At 47.0% G+C, this 20,153-nt stretch overlaps 3 protein-coding genes, 1 non-coding gene and 3 pseudogenes across 9 annotated transcripts; 4 read left to right on the top strand and 3 right to left on the bottom strand.

Annotated features, from left to right (window-relative positions):
* Positions 1–521: 521 nt before the first annotated feature.
* On the top strand, positions 522–3,126 carry LOC120681571 (urease accessory protein G-like). The gene is made up of 5 exons (XM_039963102.1): positions 522–622; positions 733–933; position 1,267; positions 2,349–2,408; positions 2,791–3,126. The coding sequence occupies exons 1-5, from the start codon at positions 543–545 to the stop codon at positions 3,094–3,096; spliced, it is 648 nt and encodes a 215-aa protein (XP_039819036.1). The 5' UTR covers positions 522–542; the 3' UTR covers positions 3,097–3,126.
* A 182-nt stretch (positions 3,127–3,308) lies between these two features.
* On the top strand, positions 3,309–4,370 carry LOC120681570 (annotated as a pseudogene).
* Positions 4,371–4,644: 274 nt separating this feature from the next.
* Positions 4,645–12,139, top strand: LOC120681568 (urease accessory protein G-like). Of its 6 annotated transcripts, none has more exons than XM_039963097.1 (8): positions 4,645–4,856; positions 8,569–8,670; positions 8,781–8,981; positions 9,983–10,043; positions 10,426–10,627; positions 11,252–11,385; positions 11,498–11,602; positions 11,749–12,139. In XM_039963097.1, the coding sequence occupies exons 1-8, from the start codon at positions 4,780–4,782 to the stop codon at positions 11,830–11,832; spliced, it is 966 nt and encodes a 321-aa protein (XP_039819031.1). In that variant the 5' UTR covers positions 4,645–4,779; the 3' UTR covers positions 11,833–12,139. The 6 variants fall into 6 exon arrangements, with proteins under 6 accessions (XP_039819031.1, XP_039819030.1, XP_039819033.1 ...); XM_039963096.1 differs by having other exon boundaries at positions 8,775–8,981; XM_039963099.1 differs by having other exon boundaries at positions 4,646–4,856; positions 11,252–11,373.
* Positions 4,872–7,667, top strand: LOC120681572 (annotated as a pseudogene).
* A 74-nt stretch (positions 12,140–12,213) lies between the features above and the next one.
* On the bottom strand, positions 12,214–12,286 carry TRNAR-ACG. Its single transcript has one exon. It is a non-coding gene; the product is annotated as a tRNA-Arg (tRNA).
* Positions 12,287–13,450: 1,164 nt separating this feature from the next.
* Positions 13,451–18,164, bottom strand: LOC120680891 (uncharacterized protein ycf23-like). The gene is made up of 10 exons (XM_039962470.1): positions 18,114–18,164; positions 16,695–16,769; positions 16,524–16,586; positions 16,354–16,380; positions 16,155–16,235; positions 15,946–16,053; positions 15,733–15,855; positions 15,586–15,639; positions 13,584–13,685; positions 13,451–13,474 (listed from the first exon to the last, which is right to left on the bottom strand). The coding sequence occupies exons 1-10, from the start codon at positions 18,162–18,164 to the stop codon at positions 13,451–13,453; spliced, it is 708 nt and encodes a 235-aa protein (XP_039818404.1).
* On the bottom strand, positions 15,226–19,430 carry LOC120682472 (annotated as a pseudogene).
* Between the last annotated feature and the right edge of the window lie 723 nt (positions 19,431–20,153).

Here is a 20,153-nt window from a genome sequence, read left to right as displayed (position 1 = left end):
TATGAGGTTACCCCCTTTGTTCTGCATAATGGTTATGTCTTGGATTAGTTCTATACCCAATAGACATGGATTTGAAAAAGTACCCGGGGTCTTCCTCAACCAAACCCTTATATGATTTAAAGCAGCTAACAAGCGTATGATGTGAAGGAAGGTGACATCATCATTTTGTTTTATGCCTTTGCTTCAATCTGATTGAATAAATCCAAAGGTTCTTTTTTCTATGGTAAATCCAAAGGTTCTAGTCCAACGGCCCATCTCTCTGAAGTCCCAACCGCAGCTGCGGGGCCTAGGACCGGCCCATCTCTCTAAAGTTACAACCGCAGCTGCAGGGCCCAGGACCGGCCCATCCTGCCAGCACGACTGCCCGTTTCTTCCTACCTCCCTCCAATTGCGTCCCCACTCTCTTGAGAATCCCAACTAGAATCCTAAAGTCACCGAGAGCATCTTCTGACTTGAAGTCTAGCTCATCAAAGAATCTGCGCTCCGCCTTCTTATCCGAAACCTCCAGCCTACCTCCCAATTCCACCTCCAAGCTCCGATCCATGGCGTCTCACGATCACCACCACCACCACCACCACCACCACTCCCACGACCACAATCACCACCACCATCACTCCCACGGGTGCGAGCGCGTGTGCCCTCACCCCTCTTGCGCCACGCCGCCACGTTCTCATTTTTCGCACATCTGTTCTGACCTGACACAAGCTCGGTTTGGTTTTGCTGCGGTTTCAGGGACGGCGGTGGCAATGAAGCTGGGGGATCGTGGGTCGGGGAGGACAGTCGCGTGTGGCACTCCCACGACGGCCTCATACTACACTCCCACGAGCCCATCTACTCCCCCGGCGACTTCACCAAGCGCACACTGTTGCTCGCCTCGCGCGCCTTCACCGACTGCGCCTTCACCGTCGTAATTGGTGGCCCCGTCAGCACGGGGTAAGCTCGATTGTTTCCTACTACTTTCCTTTACTCTTTCCAACTGCTGGTAGCCTGGATCACATGGTTCAGTGCGGTTATTTGGAGGCTATGATGGAGAGAAATGCATCTCCTCTACATTCATGTCGAGGTTGCTTTGTAATCCCAAATTCCTCCTCTGCACCCCTGCGAATTTCAGCTTCATCTGGGATTTTGGTTTGTTTGGTATGGAGGAGTCTCGAGTCTCGACATCTTTGGGAATTGGGAGCTCCTGTTGATAAGGCGTTCGCTACTGTTCACCTTTATTTAATGTAGATACATAGTAGTATTTTTTATGACTCTAATTGAGTTAAGAGTGTTATTTACACACCGAGGGGCTGTTTGGATTCAGGGCTAAACTTTAGTCCCTGTCACATAAAGCTTACTGTTTTCAAGTATTAAATAAAGTCTAATTATAAAACTAATTGCAAAACCCTAGACTCAACTGCGAAACATTTCTAATCTTGACCAAAGTTTAGAAAATTATATTAATGTACACAATAAAATATAGTATAACATTGAAATATATTTCATGATGAATCTAATGAAATTTATTTGATGCTGCTGATATTAGTGTATTTTTTTAATTAAATTTAGTCAAAACTAAGGAAATTTGATTGAGGAAAAATTAAAATATCTTGCATTTTACAAAGGACGGAGTAATTCTCGTTATAAAATGATTTGTATGAGGTTACCCCCTTTGTTCTGCATAATGGTTATTTCTTGGATTAGTTCTGTACCCAATAGACATGGATTTGAAAAAGTACCCGGGGAATTCCTCAACCAAACCCTTATATGATTTAAAGCAGCTAACAAGCGTATGATGTGAAGGAAGGTGACATCATCATTTTGTTTTATGCCTTTGCTTCAATCTGATTGAATAAATCCAAAGGTTCTCATTAGATTCATTAGCAAATCATGAATTAAGTAGACTCATTAGATTCGTCTCGCGAATTAGCACTCATCTGTTAAAAATAATTTATAAATATATTTTATTTAATACTCTTAAATAGCAAGATTCTCTTTGATATGTCAGGGGCTAAACTTTAGCCCCTCCGGCTCTGAATCCAAGCCATTGGCGGGAATATAAATTCTTTGTGCTTCTCGGTGCGCTTACTGGTCCTTTCCAAATGGATTTTCTCTGATTTGTTTCACTATAGATGCCTCGTTTCCTGTACATTTTCTGATTATTCATTGACTTTGTCCTGAAGTTCCATCCTGACATGTGGAGTGGCGAGTTGGTGTAATTAGATTGGAACACAGCATATAGGCACATGCTTCAGAATAATTTTAACTGCTGAAATACAATAAATTTCATTGTTGCGCATGCATTGAACAGCTACGTTTTATAGTTTTATGGTTCTTAATGCTTATATGAACATCTTTCCTTATTCAAGAAAACTGCCCTGATGTTAGCACTGTGCAGATTCCTACGTGATAAATATAGTCTTGCTGCGGTATGTGACATCACTCTGCCCTCCGGTTCTTTTACAGAAGTTATAGTTTTCTTGACCAAATTGAGAATGCAATGCTACATAAGATTTTCGCATGACCGGTCATATAATTTGAAGATATTCATCTATAATCTACTGCTTCATTTTTGCCCCTGCTTCTGATCTTCAGGCTTTTCGCTTGTTAAAAGAGGTCTTATTATCTGATTTCTGATAATTCAACTTAAACTAAAGCATGTTTTCTTGTCTTATTTGATGATTTAGCTATGTGCTGATATAGAAATACAAGCATTTCGCTTCTCGAGATATTTTCTAAAGCATAGAATCTCCACCATGCAGCTTGAATCACGCATTTGGTCCTCTTTTTACCTACTCTGTTCATATTCAGGTCACAAACGACATTTTCACAAAAGAAGATGGGGAATTCTTAGTCAAGCATGGAGCACTCCCAGAAGAGCGCATACGTGCAGTGGAAACTGGAGGGTGCCCTCATGCAGCTATACGTGAAGACATCAGTATAAATCTTGGTCCTCTAGAGGAGCTATCGAACTTGTACAAAGCTGATTTGCTACTCTGTGAATCTGGAGGAGGTATATTATTTTCTGGATCTAAATTAATAGTCTATTTCTGTTGTCATGCATATATTTGTGTAAACCAGCCTATTCATCCTACTGAGATCATGCTGCCTGTCTAATGCTTGTGAAATGTTATCATGTGAACTTGACATCATGTTTTAAAGTGAATAGAGATAATGCTCCTTTCAAGTCCTTGCAAAAAAAGCAATTTTTGCATGCCTATTCTGCTGTATATGTTGGGAGTATCAAGTTAATTGAATATCTCAAGCATCCCTCTGCTTCGGAATAATAATGTGTATCCTGAGTTCTGGTAATATCCATACACATTGCATCCAAAAGAAGCATCAAATAAGGATCGAGAAGCTGGAGATTTCACGGTGAGCCTTATACATTTTTATTATTGCATCTAAACTGTAGTGGTGTTTTACTTCACATGTGGGTATTTTGATGCATTTGATTTTCTATATCTGGATCAATGATATAAAGTGTTGGTCTCTCTGTTGAGCTAGGTTGTGTAAATGTCCTTTTGTTCTGTGCAGAATCGTCCACCGAGGTATCCTGCTATTAGGAACAAACAAGAAATAGAACACTTCGGAGCTATTGGTTTTGACCAGCAAGATGGAATGCTGCTAGCTAACAGCAATGGTCGTAGAGGACGTGGACGTGGAAGTCGAGGAGGTGGCAGGGGAGGTAGGTCCCGTAGTCACGGTGGCAAGGTTCCTAGAGGTATTAGCAGCTCTTCCAGATTTCAGTTCAGGGATGACAACAATATTTCATATGAGAAAGGCTCTCCGAAGATTGCGAAGAATACCCGTGGGCGGGGACGGGGGTGCGGCCGTGGGCGGGGCCGTGGTCGCGGCCGCGGACTTCGAATAGTTAGATCTCGCCAACCATCTGAGCTCGACACTAGATCAATTCCAAAGGCAAACTTATTGGGCAGCTTTAGCATGTTAAGTAAGGCAAACCGTTCTGGAACGGTGCATTCTCTTGAGAGCTCGGGTGCAGAAGGATGGGCCTTGGAGAGAAGGGAATATGTTGAAGAGGATGAAAACAATTCGGTATCTCAATCCGATGAATCAGAAGAAAATGAGAATGGTGTGCCCATGATTGAGGAATATGATGAGCAGCAGATCCCAGGTTATCGAAGGGACAATTCAGAGTCCAGCCCCCTACAGATGATGGATGATGGAAGCGAGGATAATGATGATGATGCTGAAGGAGATGAAGAGGGTGATGATGGAGAGGACTATGAAACAGAAGACGCTGCAATGACGATGATATCAATATGGGAGGGGACGGTGATGACGATGATGACGATGATGGTGGAGATGGAGTGGCAAATGCAAATGTGGATGAATGTGGTACTTCATATTCTTCAGAGTACAGCGAATGATGTAAGTATTGCAAAAATTGCCTTGGGAGTAAATGGTGTAACTTAGGCCTGAAGTACCTCCGTTACCATCAACGCAGCTGCTGAATTAGAAACTATTGAAGAGGCAGCCTGCCTGACTTTGTTGTTAGTGTATGGTCATTCTCTGTGTAGACGACAGATCAAAGTTTTTTTTAAAAAAAGAGCTGTATTTAACTATTTCTGTTGTGGTATTCATTTGTTGGTTTGAGAGTGTTTATACTAGAGAAAATTGATGCGCGGCCGCTGTGTCCCGATAGGACTCCGGCTGTGAAGGCCAATAGATGACCATTCCAAACCTCCCAGTTCGTCATCTTGACAGGCCACCGAAACAAAATTCTCTCTCTAGGCGGGAGAGGGAGAGAGAGGGAGAGAGCGGTCGCAGCCGCCGGCCATGGCGGAGGCGGCGGGAGCCCAAGCCCCGGCGCATGGCCCCGAGGAGGCGCCCCTCGACGCGGGCGCCATCAGGAGGTGCGCTCCCCTTCTTTCCCCTTGCTACAGGAACAAGAGGCGACTAGAGGGCGATTTTCCGTATTCTCCGTCGATCCGCCGCCCTCCTCGCCTCTGGCGCCCTCGCCGGCGTCGGAGGAGGAGGGGGGACTGATCGGATCGGCGGCGGATTTGTTTGTCCCTGTATATAGCTTGCTATATAGTAGGTTAGGGTTCCGGTGGAGGTGAGATGGCTGCCGGCTCTTTTGGTCCTCTGGTGCATCGTTGGCGGGTGCGGCGGTGGAAGATCCGGCGGTGCCGGTGAATCTGAAGCTGCTGCCTTCGGCGGCGAGCCATGGAGAATAATCGGTCCTTGGGAGGTTTACCTTCCAAGTTGCTGCTCCCTCTTTGGTGATCATGGCGAGGATAGCGTCGGCGGTGTCCTCTCCGATGGTCCAGCTCTGAGGTTTACTTATCTTTTCCTTTTGTTGGGAAAGATTTCTGGTGCCCCCCAGGGGTTTCTTGTACCGGGTCGTTGGCTCTGTTAGCGGCTCGGGCTCCCTTACTAGGCTGTCTCTTCTTCATCGGAGAGATGGTTCTAGGTCTTCTGCTGGTGGCTCTCTTCTGGATCTGCTGGTGGAGTGCTGTTTCTCCTCTTCTTCTTTCATCGCCGAGACTGCTGATTCTCGTTCAAAGGAATAAATCCATTTTGACTGGAGGTCCGGGGTGGTGGCTTATGCGGCTGTACCAAGGTTTGGGGTCTCATGGTGGAAGATCGAGAGGAGAAAGTTCGTCGGGTGTTCGACCGGGCGTCCTGGAGTTCACGAGGAAGATGAACAGTAGTCATGTGGACTGCTTTGTTATTTTTCTTTTCTTCGGGGGTCTGGTTGTAAAAGGGGGGTTGTACTGTGCTCCAGTTTAATACATCTTCCCTTTTCGCAAAAAAAAAACCTACGGGTGCACGTGTCCACGTGAGAGCTCCGCGCGGCCCGAGACAATGCGCGCACCCTCTTGCACCTTCCAGAAGCTCCTACACCCGTCTCCAGTCTCCTCTTCCCTCCCCTCTCTCCTCTTCCCTCCCCCTCTCTCCAGACGCTTCTCACTTCCCCTTTTCTCTCCCTCTTTTCCTGCCCTCTCCGACCCCGTACCACCAAACCTCTCGCACCAGCAGCCCGCAACCACAACGACGAGAACGCGTAAACGAGGGAGAGCCTCCCCCAATTACGAAGAGCACAGGCACGCCGAAGCAGCGAAGCGCCGAGGAAGGACTGGAGCAACAACCATGGGGCTCGACTACTACAAGATCCTGGGTGTCGACAAGGGCGCCACCGACGACGACCTCAAGAAGGCCTACCGCAAGCTCGCCATGAAGTGCCACCCCGACAAGACCCCAACAACAAGAAGGAGGCCGAGAACAAGTTCAAGCAGATCTCGGAGGCATACAAGGTAAGCAACCTGAGTGAGGAGATCCATGGTGGATTCATAAGCCTGTCCGGTCGAGTCCGGCAATGTAGTGACGCGCCCTTGATGCCCCGTGCTGCGACAGGTCCTGAGCGATCCTCAGAAGCGCGCGGTGTACGACTAGTACGGCGAGGAGGGGCTCAAGGGGCAGGTGCCGCCGGCGGGGCGGGCCCCGGGGGTGCCACCTTCTCTACGGGCGGCGATGGGCCGACGATGTTCCGGTTCAACCCGCGCAACGTGGAGGACATCTTCGCGGAGTTCTTGGGCGGGTCCAGCCCCTTCGGCGGCATGGGCGGCGGCGGCGGCAGCATGGGGGGAGGAATGCCTGGCATGCGGACCGGTGGACCTCGTCCATCTTTGGGGACGATATATTCGGCTCGGCGTTCGGCGGCGGCCCCGACGGGCATGGCATGCACACCGGCTGGCGGGCGGTGAAGGCATTCGCGATAGAGCAGAAGCTGCCGTGTAGCCTCGAGGAGCTGTACAAGGGCACCACCAAGAAGACGAAGATTTCCAGGGAAATCGCTGATGCCAGTGGGTAAGTGTCTCCTTCCTTTACCTCACACCTATGTGGCTCAAAAAGATCGTTGCGACAAGTTGGACAAAGGACTGGAGAGACAGCTGCACCGGTTGAACTGACGCAAGCACCATCGGTGCATCCGATGGGTCTCGGATAAACCGACGCTTGAGCATCGTTGCAATTGGACGTGCTATACTGAGCTAAGTGGGGAAAACTCAGTAGCACCGGTTAAATCGACGGGGCATGAAGAGGATCGGTGCAATCACCATACTATTACTCAGAGATGATGTCAAGCAGCATGAAGCCAAGACTTAAGTACCGGTTGAACCGATGGTCGTCGGAGCAATGCGTCGGTGTAATAACGTCAGCAAGAGAAAAGAAGTGCAATGGTTATGACATTCCCAGTGTCACCGGTTTAACCGACGCCCTAACATCGGTTTAACCGATGACCACAAGTGGTGCTGCAACGATGTCAGAGGAGCCAACTGCTACTAGTCGGTCCAGAGTGACCGGTTTAACCGATACCCTCGCAAGAAAAAGGGTAACGGCTAGTAATGGCTACTCTGAGTTGGTGGCTTATATATACGCCTCACCCCGGCCATTTGAAGTGTGCTGGAGTTCTAAGACATCACACCCACACCCAAGAACACCTCCAAGCCACCCAAGTGCTTAGTGATCACATTTTTAGTCCTTAGCACATATTTGAGAGTGTTAGTGTTAGGTTAGCTTTTGAGAGAGTGTAAGAGCAAGGTTGAGATCCTTATGTACTGGTTCTTGAGTGAACCAAATCTTTGTATCTCGGTGCGCCGACCCCTTGGAGCATTGGAGGCTCGCCGGCACGTCAACGACCCTCCGGCTTGGTGTGGAGCGGCGTCAACAATTTTGTGCGGGGGACGGAGACCCCTCCTTCGTGGGTAAGCTCCCTTAATGAAGATCGGGATCAAGATGACCGTGATTGTGTTCACGGGAGAGACTTGATTGCCGGGAAGCGATACTCTTCGTGAGTGCTTTAACAACGTGGATGTAGGGGCGTCTTTGTGGCAATCCGAACCACGGGATAAATCCTCGCGTTGAGAATTTACTTCCTCTTATTCCGCTTTAAGCTTCTGCATTGATTTATTGCAATCTTGTGTGCCTTTACTTTCATAAAGTAGTATTTTGATAGAATTGGCTATAGGTTGTATAACTCTTTTGGGATGATGGTTTTTACATTTAGAAAGAACCGTAGTTGCACATCTAGATAGCATGTTTTAGTTTTAGTTTTGTGCAAACTAGTTGGAGCCATAGGTTAAGGTTTTAAAATTGTCTAATTCACCCCTCCCCCCTATGCTAGAGCACCCGATCACTTTCACATATGGATGGGCCAAGGGCCATCTTGTGGTTTTTCTTTGGTTTTCTTTTAGTTACCCGCGCACTTGTAAAGTCTTCAGAGTTTACCTCATATAAACCAGGATAATCTTTTTCTGCATATACCAACTGACAGGAACCCTATTCTTTTGGAATGTTGCTTCGAAGAAAAAACATTGCTCTCCCATGAAAATCTTTGGATGTTGGTAAAAAAGAAAATGTCACAAATACTCCTGTTGTTTCAAAATATAAGTCATTTTGTTTTCTCATAAATGAAACGTTTCTAATCTTGACCAAAGTTTAGAAAATTATATTAATGTACACAGTAAAATATAGTATAACATTCAAATATATTTCATGATGAATCTAATGAAATTTATTTGATGCTGCTGATATTGGTGTATTTGATGCTGCTGAAATTTCCAGCCTGCCTCCCAATTCCACCTCCAAGCTCCGATCCATGGCGTCTCACGATCACCACCACCACCACTCCCACGACCACGATCACCACCACCATCACTCCCACGGGTGCGAGCGCGTGTGCCCTCACTCCTCTTGCGCCGCGCCGCTGTGTTCTCGTTTTCCGCACATCTGTTCTGACTTGACACAAGCTCGGTTTGGTTTTGCTGCGGTTTCAGGGATGGCGGTGGCAATGCAGCGGGGGGATCGTGGGTCGGGGAGGACGGTCGCGTGTGGCACTCCCACGACGGCCTCGCGCCGCACTCCCACGAGCCCATCTACTCCCCCGGCGACTTCACCAAGCGCGCGCCGCCGCTCGCCTCGCATGCCTTCACCGACCGCGCCTTCACCGTCGGAATTGGCGGCCCCGTCGGCACGGGGTAAGCTCGATTGTTTCCTACTACTTTTCTTTACTCTTTCCAACTGCTGATAGCCTGGATCACATAGTTCAGTGCGGTTATTTGGTGGCTGTGATGGAGAGATTCGCGTCGAGGTTGCTTTGTAATCCCAAATTCCTCCTCTGCACCCCTGCGAATTTCAGCTTCATCTGGGATTTTGGTTTGTTTGGTATGGAGGAGTCTCGAGTCTCGACATCTTTGGGAATTGGGAGCTCCTGTCGATAAGGCGTTCGCTGTTGTTCTCCTTTATTTCATGTAGATGCATAGTAGTATTTTTTTATGACTCTAATTGAGTTAAAGAGTGTTATTTACACATCGAGGGGCTGTTTGGATTCAGGGCTTAACTTTAGTCCCTGTCACATCAATCTTACTATTTTGAAGTATTAAATAAAGTCTAATTATAAAACTAATTGCAGAATCCTGGGCTAAACTACCATACGAATCTACTGAGGTATATTAATCCATAATTAGAGGATGGTTACTGGAGCATCATTGTAGCAAATCATGAATTAAGTAGACTCATTAGATTCGTCTCGCGAATTAGCACTCATCTGTCAAAAAAAATTATAAATATATTTTATTTAATACTCTTAAATAGCAAGATTCTCTTTGATATGTCAGGGGCTAAACTTTAGCCCCTCAGGCTCTGAATCCAAGCCATTGACGCGGGAATATAAATTCTTTGTGCTTCTTGGTGCGCTTACTGGTCCTTAACAAATGGATTTTCTCTGATTTGTTTCAGTATAGATGCCTCATTTCCTGTACATTTTCTGATTATTCGTTGACTTTGTCCTGAAGTTCCATCCTGACATGTGGAGTGGCGAGTTGGTGTAATTAGATTGGAACACAGCATATAGGCACATGCTTCAGAATAATTTTAACTGCTGAAATCCAATAAATTGCATTGTTGCGCATGCATTGAACAGCAACGTTTTACAGTTTTATGGTTCTTAATGCTTATATGAACATCTTTCCTTATTCAGGAAAACTGCCCTGATGTTAGCACTGTGCAGATTCCTACGTGATAAATATAGTCTTGCTGCGGTATGTGACATCACTCTGCCCTCCGGTTCTTTTACAGAAGTTATAGTTTTCCTGACCAAATTGAGAATGCAATGCTACATAAGATTTTCGCATGACCGGTCATATAATTTGAAGATATTCATCTATAATCTACTGCTTCATTTTTGCCCCTGCTTCTGATCTTCAGTCTTTTCGATTGTTAAAAGAGGTCTTATTATCTGATTTCTGATAATTCAACTTAAACTAAAGCATGTTTTCTTGTCTTATTTGATGATTTAGCTATGTGCTGATATAGAAATACAAGCATTTCGCTTCTCGAGATATTTTCTAAAGCATAGAATCTCCACCATGCAGCTTGAATCGCGCATTTGGTCCTCTTTTTACCTGCTCTGTTCATATTCAGGTCACAAACGACATTTTCACAAAAGAAGATGGGGAATTCTTAGTCAAGCATGGAGCACTCCCAGAAGAGCGCATACGTGCAGTGGAAACTGGAGGGTGCCCTCATGCAGCTATACGTGAAGACATCAGTATAAATCTTGGTCCTCTAGAGGAGCTATCGAACTTGTACAAAGCTGATTTGCTACTCTGTGAATCTGGAGGAGGTATATTATTTTCTGGATCTAAATTAATAGTCTATTTCTGTTGTCATGCATATATTTGTGTAAACTAGCCTATTCATCCTACTGAGATCATGCTGCCTGTCTAATGCTTGTGAAATGTTATCATGTGAACTTGACATCATGGTTTAAAGTGAATAGAGATAATGCTCCTTTGAAGGGCGGGCCTGGTGCAGCGGTAGAGCCTACCGTCTGTAACCGGAAGGTCCCGGGTTCGAGCCCCAGCCTCTGCACATTTGTGTGGGTAAAGCTTAGGGCTTAAAGACAACCCTTCCCCAGACCCCGCACAGTGCGGGAAGCCTACGGCACTGGGTACGCCCTTTTTTAGAGATAATGCTCCTTTCAAGTCCTTGCAAAAAAGCAATTTTTGCATGCCGATTCTGCTGTATATTTTGGGAGATAAGTCCTTGCAAAATAGCAATTTTTGCATGCCTATTCTGCTGTATATGTTGGGAGTATCATGTGGGGAGTATCAAGTTAATTGAATATCTCAAGCATCCCTCTGCTTCGCAATAATAATGTGTATCCTGAGTTCTGGGTAATATCCATCTTTTTACACAACTCCATGATCAAGCATTAAAGGGCGCGGCTTGTGCATTTCTCATGCAGATAACTTGGCTGCTAACTTTAGCCGAGAATTGGCAGACTACATAATCTACATAATTGATGTCTCTGGTGGGGACAAGATACCAAGAAAAGGTGGCCCTGGGATAACCCAAGCTGATCTTTTGGTGCGTCATACTGTATTTCGCCAACTTCATCTATAACTACCTGAAGTTGTTTTGACTTTCAACATTTACCTGCTTGACATTTATACCTACTTTTTTTAATCTGTTTTGGTCCTTCTAAACTTAGGTGATAAATAAGACAGACCTTGCCCCGGCTGTTGGAGCTGATCTGGCTGTAATGGAACGAGATGCGCTTCGCATGCGGGAAGGAGGGCCTTTTGTGTTTGCACAGGTTCAGGATCAAGCTGTGCACATCTTTATTTATTTATTTATTTATTTATTTATTGTTCTTCACATGAGCTCATGCTAGTTGCAAGCAACATGGTTTACATGTTAATACAAAAACCATGGATGAAGGCATCTTTCTACCGCGTGCAGGTGAAACACGGAGTGGGTGTGGAGGATATCGTGAATCATATTCTGCAAGCGTGGGAAATTGCAACCGGGAATAAACGCCGATAAAAGATCTCATGACATAGCTTTATATTTGGCGTGCAGCTGATGCACTTTATCATTCAGCATGCATAAACCATCCATTGGTTTTCGAATAAATTTCGCATCATTTGGTGCTGATGTACTGGAGACTTGTGGAGTTTCAAAATTTCCTTTTCATGTTGGAAGAGAAGGAAAGGTAGATCATGCCCTCAAATTTGGACGAGGGGGTCGAGAATGCTATGAGTTGGGGACTCCAATAACGAGCAGAACTGCAATACGGGCTCAGTGAAGTAGGAAGTTGAAAAATAATTTTGCAGAAGAATTATCGACCCCACCCCATGTCTCTGTTTTTCTGTTAGAGTACTGGGGATGACCTCTCAGTGAAAAATAGGAAGTTCAAAAAATGAGCGACTCCGCAGGGGATCAAACCCAGAATCTCTGGTTCCGTAGACCAGCGCCTTATCCGTTGGGCCACGGAGTCCTTGATACTACCGTGGTTATGGAAACCAACATAATTATGCAACCTTGGCATCAAGCGAGGGAATCAAACCCTGAACGTCTGTGCAATGGTGATTCCTGGCGGTGGGAAGGATTCTGCGGTAAACGCGGGGGGAAACTGTTCCTCGCGACGACTCGGCGTGCCAGTCCTCTTCGTCGCCGCCGGCATCATGCATGTGGCCCGGCCTCCGGCGCCAGCAGGAATTAGACTAGGGTTCCCAGCGCAATGGGCAGGACTCCAATTTTGTTTGAAAGTACTATCCTCGTGTTCCTCAGAGTCGAATGGCACCCCTATAACCTGAGGCTTCACTACTACAAAATTGGTCATAGTAAATGAGCTATCACCAATGGTTTAAAACGAACCGGCGGGTCCAAAGTAGGTGGCTGTAGTGGTAGTTGGGATTGGCGGTGACCAACCGGAGGTGATGAGGTCGCCGACCATCACAGTTGGGTTGGGGCTGAACCCGGCGGTGAAATCCCCCCAACACTGTCGGATCGGGGATGGGCCTGGCGGTAAAGGCCCTTTCCATCAAAAGGGGATCAGACAGCCCGTGGTGCCAAAACGAAATTCAGCCCGCCCAGTGCTCCAGAGGGATCCGCTTCGCGCCATCCCCGACCCGCGCCGCGAGCCCCGACCGCTGCCAACGCTGGGTCTGCGCCGCCCCTTCTTGCCCCGGGCCCTGCCGTCCGCGCGCCTCGGCACCATCCCCGACCGCACGCGCCGCCGTCCCCGAGTTTCTGCGCCGTCGTCGCCGCTGGAGCCGCCCGCTGCCGTCCCAGCTGGAGCCGCCCGCCGCCGTCCCTGCTGGAGCCGCCCGCCGCCGTCCCTGCTGGAGAGCCGCCTCCCGCCGTCCCTGTTGGAGCCGCCCGTCGCCGTCCCTGACCTCCGACGTCATCCCCAGCCCCTCCTGCCGCGCCATCCCACGAGAAAGTCCAGCGCCACTGGGCCCAGGCCCTCCTACTGCTGTGCCGCCGTCCGCGAGGAGGTACGCATCGATCTCTCTCCCCATTGTTATTGTTCGTTCTGTCCATCGATGCATATTCTAATTTCCATCGCTGCATAAAACAGAACTAAATTTGTTTTCTGAATTCAATTACTGAATAATTGAACCTGAATATTCTAATTTTCATTTAGTTGAGCCCCACGCTACCCAACCATTGTGTCATATCCCTGCATTTTTTTTTCAGGTAACAACTGATCTCAATAACAACATGTTTGGCACATCACTTAGTTTTTCAGTAGGCAGCATGTAGTAATGTTAATACAATTGAGGCATTACCTGATGCAATGAACGGATGAACTTGTGAGCATTTGCCAGTCGTGCAGCAGCCACAACATCGGAGTCTGTCGCTTTCCCTTCCTTTCTGTAGGTGATGTTTGCCTGGATCGTGTTATTGAACAGAGATGGTTCTTGACATATAACTGTTGGCTCAGCCACCTCAGCTGGAACTTCTGTATGTCCACTCTATCTAGGAGTATGTGGCCTGCATCAGGATCATAGAATCTCCGCAACAACGCTATTGCTATCGATTTGCCACTGCAACATTCTGACAGATAAGTGACATAGTGCAAACAGTTAGTTAGGTTCAGTTTTAGAAACTTGTACGCTGCCTGCTGATAGGTTGGAACCAAGTATAACAATGTAAACTTGGAGGTATTAGGATGTTTAGTACCTTCCCAGATTGAATTGTCAGGCACAGATCTTGGGAAATCTAAACATCAGGCCGTGTGGGATATCTGAATCTCACATGCTGAAATGCGATATCACCACTTATTGGCTCTAGGGTTACCCCAGCATCCAACAGAGAGAAGCTGAACAAAAATTATTTTCCCTTCTTGCTTCAGAGCAGTGCATAATTTCTTACACGTCAATGATGAAATAAATACTGCTGCTGATGGGAATCTGCCCTCATGATGCTGTTTTGTGTCGGGAGCACGGTGTCATATCCGTCACGCCTGCAAAGACTTTCATGGACCCTGAGACCTGGACTTCATTTAATTAGCCAGGTACCAAACTACCAATCCTCTCTTAGCGACTTGTGCTTTCTGGTAGCTTTTTTGACTTGTGAGCTATGTCCAGTGTGATAGTGTTCAGTTTCAGAGTTGAACAAATTGATTTCATATATAATATGCATGCATATTACTTTTATTTACAGAGTGCTATCATTTTTTCTCCATAAATGATTTGGAACTGGTCCAATCTTTCTTATACAACCAGTCTTCAATTAGGGGTGAGTGTGCGTGCATGTATGTCGACATCTTTGATTGTATTGTATGATAATATGGTGCGACATCTTTCCATGTTCCATGTATTGTTAAAAGAATTTCAGACCCCGTAGCAACGCACGGGCATACAACTAATTAATATATAAATATATATATTTTTAATGGGAAAAAGGCCATCACCGCCGGTTTGAAACAACGGTTTTCGAACCGGCGGTGATGCGCCCCTATCACCGCCGGTTCTACAACCGGCGGTGATAGCCCATCCCATCACCATCGACATAAATCCAATGCCCCCTGAATAGTTGGTGATGCTCATTTCGAACCGGCGGTGATGGGAGGCGCTCGAGTAGTGCTTGCTGTGAGTCCAACAGCAACAAGGCAACAAGCCAGCAATGGCAAAGGTAGCGGCACGCAAAACATGATGGTCTTGCAACAGTCATCGATCAAGGAAACAATTCCACATGTCTGCTTTAGCGTTGGTCACTGCCACGGCAAAAGCGAGCCAGCGGAAGGGAGATGCTGAACTGCTGTATCTTCTCTTTCTTACTGAAAGCATCTTTGCTTGCACCAATTTTTTCATTGCAAATAAAATGGAAAAAAATCTGATAAAGAGGAAGCAGTTTGAAGCATTCTAGAGTACTAATTTAGATGCCTCTAAGACGGTTTTCGTCCACGGAACATAAAATAGAGTCAAATTTGCAAGAGCAAGAGCTCAATTTCATTGCGCAAACAATGTCCCAAACAAAGCCAGCACCGACCCGAAGTTTTTTGCGAGTTTAAAAAGACTAATTGTAGCGACCCAGAGGCACATGCATTGAGGTCTTACAACTTCTATTGATCAAGGCACCACTTCTACCATGGTGCTTTTACTCACAGCCACGGCAAAAGGCAGCAGAGAGAATGCATAGCGGCTGCATCCTCTGCTTTCTTATTGACTGTTCAAGTTCTAGAAGAAAAGGCAAAAGATTGACTCCTAGCCACTAGTGATGGACTGTTCTCAAGTTTTCAGACACGTTTCTTGAATCCAGACCCATTGCTTGTGCGATGCTTCTCACCTCAGCGATCATCGCCACAACGTCGTTGAGTTTGTTAACAGCAGAACCGACTCCCTGCAATCAGAAGAACAACGATCGGCTACTGTCAAAGTCACATCGCTGGTTTTTCCTAAAAGCGAAAAACTTCAGGTATACATTAGTGCATACCACTCCAGCAGCTCCTGCAGTTACTGCCATTGGTGCTGTCATCGAGCTTAAACCAGACGAGCACATCACTGGAATGCTGACAGCCCTGGAGATGGAGTACGCTGCAGCCAGTGTTGGTGTTGCCTGCCAATTGTTACTCAATTTCGTAAATCTGGTACAATGGAGAAACAGCTTGATATAACATGCTCACTTTTTAGTCCAGGTTTGCCATACCTTTTCAATTAGTCCCAGCACTCCAGGCTTTGTAGGGCTAGAACATTTTCCGCCTTCAGTTTGGATGATATCAGCGCCTTCCTCTTCGAGTAGCTCTGCAAGTCTCATCTGCAAATATGCATCGAAATTAGACAGTTGAAAGCATGTGCTAGTTATTTTCATTTCAGAAGACTTCGTGTTTAAACGTAGTGATTGTTATGAACATATACCTGATCTGGCAGGCTCAGTGTGTGAGGTACAGTTACTGATAAGGTTATGCCTGGAAGCATCTTCCTGGTTTCCCTTGTCAGCTTCAGTATCCGAAATCAATTACACGTGTGAGTTTCTTTGATACTCCACTTGTGGATTATGTTGCAGTAAGAGATGCACAATTAGTTAGCAGCTCTGTATTGGAAGGTCAGTGAATACCTGCTCAGAAGAGAACTCGATGCCCATCTAGTAAAAGGAATCATAGTTTCCAATCTCAACCTGCAAGAAAGAAGGTTTTTACTGAGGAAAATATTTTTTAAAAACTGCCTTTCTTTTATACAATTCTTTTTTTTTTGTGTGTAGGGCTCATCCCAAGTTTAAAGCCTGACCATTTTAGCTCCAGCTTGTACTGCAGAATGGACCGCTGAAGGATCTACAGATGAGACGCAAATCTGCAGTATGCAATATCCAGAATGCACTTAGCATAACGAACTCTGCAGTACAACCTTAATGGAAATTACATTGACAAATTCAAATCACCCTGTGAAAGGAAAGCTAACCGGAAGGGTGGTAAGGTTCAGAGCAAGCTTTACTAGGTCCTCATCACATGCTATGTCAACATGGGTGGCACCTCCCTGCAACCATTAACAAAGATACATCAAACTTGTTATTATGACTGATGAGTAATCTTTCAGTCCAAAATATGACATGATCATGAATATAATAGCATGTGTAAAGTTGAGTATAATGTCTTCTGATCCAAAGTATGATAAGTACACAAATTTTGTTTTGAAACTACAAAATGGTAGAGGAACTTTCCACGGACTCCTGCCAAATTATAGTGCAATTCCTACTTTTCCTAACCCTAGAGAAGGTTCACATCACCAAGAAAGTTTTAAATGACATAAGTTGCTTTCTTGTTTTCCTTAACAAAGTACACATGTCTTGGAAAATTGTTGCTAATTTAGGTTGCTTCCTGGTACACATAGATGTTGACTGTATTTGAAGAGAGGGGGTTGATGATACAGCAGCTTGTTTTGATAATGACTTCTCCGTAGATATACTAACTCATATACTAATTAACATTCTGGATGAAGGATAATGAATGCTCGATCTGGAACATTGAATCCAGTACAGTGACCTCCCGTGTAATTTGACTTTTTTGTTAAAAAAAATCATCAGCGACATGATTTTACATTATTCTGCATAAGACGGTGATTATCAGCATTCTGTGAGGAAAACCCATCCAACCATATAAATTTTGGCGGCCATATGCTTCAACTGTCCCAATCTGAAGACGGCAGTACATCTACAAACTTGCGCTGGAAGTAACATGTGAAACTTGCTGCATCATAATGTCAAGTTTGGAACGCACGCATTTCATAAATATTTTATTTGAAAATAGTTGAAACTTGTGTTCCATATGGAGCGTAACTTTGTAAACGTTGACGCATAGAAGGATAAACCTTGAGAGCTCTGTTCTCACGGAAGGCCCTGAGGATGGCGTCCTTGTTGGCGGCGTCAGCAGCCGAGGCGCGCACGGCGAGCAGTGGTCGTGGTGCTCGCCGCGCCCCTGGTCGGCTCGCCACCGGCTGGCACTTGGCAGCGGTGAAGGACGGGGCATGGAGAAGTCCTAGTGACCCCGGTGCTGCCAATCTTGCTCAGCTGCTCCTCTCCTGCTAACCCTTTGCTGAAGATTTTTGCGAGGGAAGGAGAAAGGGATAAGATGACACTACGCAGAAACGGCCGGGTGTATATGTTATCCTCGACGGTGCAAATATCTGTCTGACACTTCAAATATCTTATCTTACTACGCGAGAAGCCCCTTGGTGTTTACATACCTTGCAAACTAGTCCTCAGCCATCTGATAATCACGTTGGTTTCAGTCTTTCCAGTGCAGAGGTTTTTCAGTTGAGGTAGTTGCTGTGCGAAATGACAAATTGACAACCGCAAATCAGCAAGTCAAGCTTAATACACACCGAGTCACTGACATAGTCCATGAAGCGTTGACACAATCTCCTTAAACCCATGGTCCCAAACTTTATTCAGACAGACAAAATACAAAAAGTTTTCAAATGCAATGCGGCATTCCGGCGAACATCTTGCCTGCAGCCTGCCTTACTTGCCAATGCCGTTCAAGCGCTCAACGACGGTGATCAGTCCCTGCAAGCTCAGGTCGCCGTCGCCATTGGCCACCATAGCAGTGAACATCTGGCGGTACAGCGCGGCTCCGGGCAGCACATTCGTCTCCTCCTGACCGTCCCCGACCTCCAGCGCCATGCCGAGGTCCTTGACGATGTAGCGCACGCTGCCCCCGTACCCGAACTCGCGGCGCAGCACGCGGTCGCCGAAGATGTCCATGACGCGCGAGCCCGCCGCGCTCTTGGACACCGCGTCGAGGAACAGCGGCGCATCGAGCCCCGCGGCGTTGGCGAAGGCCACGGACTCGCCCAGGCCCACCACCGCGCCGGCCACCGCGATCTGGTTGGCGATCTTGCTGCTGTGGCCGCTGCCGGGCGCGCCCATGTGGGTCGCCGTGCCGAGGTGGGCGAAGAGCGGGGCGAGCCAGGCGACCACGGCCTCTTCGCCGGCCGCCGGCGAAGATGGCCAGCGTCCCGTCGCGGGCGCCGACGTCGCCCCCGAGACTGGCGCGTTGACGGCGTAGCAGCCTGCCGCGCTTGCAGCCGCGGCGATCTCGCGCGCGAGGGAAGGGGAGGAGCTCGTGCAGTCCACCAGCACGCCGCCGGGGCGGAGGCCGGCGAGGGCGCCGATGGTGGGGTCCAGAACCACCGCGCGGACGTTGCCGGGGTTTCCGACCATAGTGAACACCACATCGGATGCAGCAGCCACGGCCGCCGGCGAGTCCGCGAGGCTCGCGCCAGCGGCGATAAGGCTCTCCGCCTTGGCCGGCGTGCGAGCGTACACCGTGACTGCAAACCCAGCCGCGAGGAGGTGCTTAGCCATGGCGCCGCCCATGACGCCGATGCCGATCCACCCGACACGTGTGGCCCCGGGAAACCAAAGGCCGCTGCATCCACCTTCCGCTCCTCCTCCATGATCCCCTCCAGAGATGCTCTCAACTCAAGCTACCAATTATTCAAAGCTTCCTCGCTTTTTTGAACAGGAGGATGCGAAGTGGAAGGGGGCGAAAAATCAGAGTGTTGGGAATAGCAATCCCATTTCCTTGTTTTTTTGAAAGACCCAATCCCATTTCCTTTTTGCAAGGAGCCAAGGAGACAACGACAACAATCTTAGCATAAACAAACAAGAACTCATTGGGTCCCAGTCTCCCAGGACGCAATTTCTTGCATCACAGCATCCAACAACAGGAATGCCGGGGTTCTGCTTGTACCAAAACTCAAGTTTTTATGAATAGTAGGTGGGGATCTCCCCCGATACCGTTTAAAAAAAATGAAAACATAGGTTTACACTATTATTTGTAGGTGCCATGTGGTAGTAACGTCAAAGCGAGACAACCAACTAGCCTAATCTATAATATACTTTTATTGTAATAAAGTCGAAATATTTAAAAATAATTCTTAACGAGAACAGAAAACCCATATTTTTGGAGCAACTCTAACAATAATAGCCTCTAAATCAGGCTTTTAAATTTGCTCCAACCACCAACTCCAGCAATAATAACCCTCAATTCAAACCTAGAAATGGAGGCACCAACCCATATGTTATCCAGCTCGACAACACGGCCCTCAACAGCATGTCATCTCCAGGGACGGCGGCGGCCCAAACTGAAAGGACATAGGTGACAGCGACATCTACTTTGCTGTAGCTACCCTTTGGCGATCATCCAAACCAAAATTGAAACAACAATAGTGCAACCGCCGTGGCCAGTAGCGAAAATAAACGGATGCAGAGTCCATAACAAGTCCCCATCACCTCCCGCCTTGGTGCCGAGGATGTCGTGCATCAGGGACAGCTGTATTCAACCACCTTGTATCTTCCTGCAAAAACAATTGTAACTTCCATGGGATGTCGTGCAAGGCGTCGGAATGATGTCAGCA

Source organism: Panicum virgatum, chromosome 7N (assembly GCF_016808335.1).
Source record: "Panicum virgatum strain AP13 chromosome 7N, P.virgatum_v5, whole genome shotgun sequence".
In the NCBI taxonomy this organism is placed as follows: Eukaryota; Viridiplantae; Streptophyta; class Magnoliopsida; order Poales; family Poaceae; genus Panicum; species Panicum virgatum.
Note: the sequence above shows the minus strand (reverse complement) of the source record. Positions and strands in the feature narration are given on the sequence as shown.

Excerpts from the sequence above, each read along its gene's own strand:
- LOC120681571 (XM_039963102.1), top strand. The coding sequence starts at position 543 with ATGGCGTCTCACGATCACCACCACCACCACCACCACCACCACTCCCAC. Across the intron at positions 623-732 it reads CACCACCATCACTCCCACGG|GGACGGCGGTGGCAATGAAG; the intron begins GTGCGAGCGCGT and ends CTGCGGTTTCAG. Across the intron at positions 2,409-2,790 it reads ATAAATATAGTCTTGCTGCG|GTCACAAACGACATTTTCAC; the intron begins GTATGTGACATC and ends GTTCATATTCAG.
- LOC120681568 (XM_039963096.1), top strand. The coding sequence starts at position 4,780 with ATGGCGGAGGCGGCGGGAGCCCAAGCCCCGGCGCATGGCCCCGAGGAG. Across the intron at positions 8,671-8,774 it reads CACCACCATCACTCCCACGG|TTTCAGGGATGGCGGTGGCA; the intron begins GTGCGAGCGCGT and ends GTTTTGCTGCGG. Across the intron at positions 11,603-11,748 it reads GGCCTTTTGTGTTTGCACAG|GTGAAACACGGAGTGGGTGT; the intron begins GTTCAGGATCAA and ends TACCGCGTGCAG.
- LOC120680891 (XM_039962470.1), bottom strand. The coding sequence starts at position 18,164 with ATGGGTTTAAGGAGATTGTGTCAACGCTTCATGGACTATGTCAGTGAC. Across the intron at positions 16,770-18,113 it reads TGGACTATGTCAGTGACTCG|GGAGGTGCCACCCATGTTGA; the intron begins GTGTGTATTAAG and ends TAATGGTTGCAG. Across the intron at positions 15,856-15,945 it reads TGCTGGGACTAATTGAAAAG|GCAACACCAACACTGGCTGC; the intron begins GTATGGCAAACC and ends AACAATTGGCAG.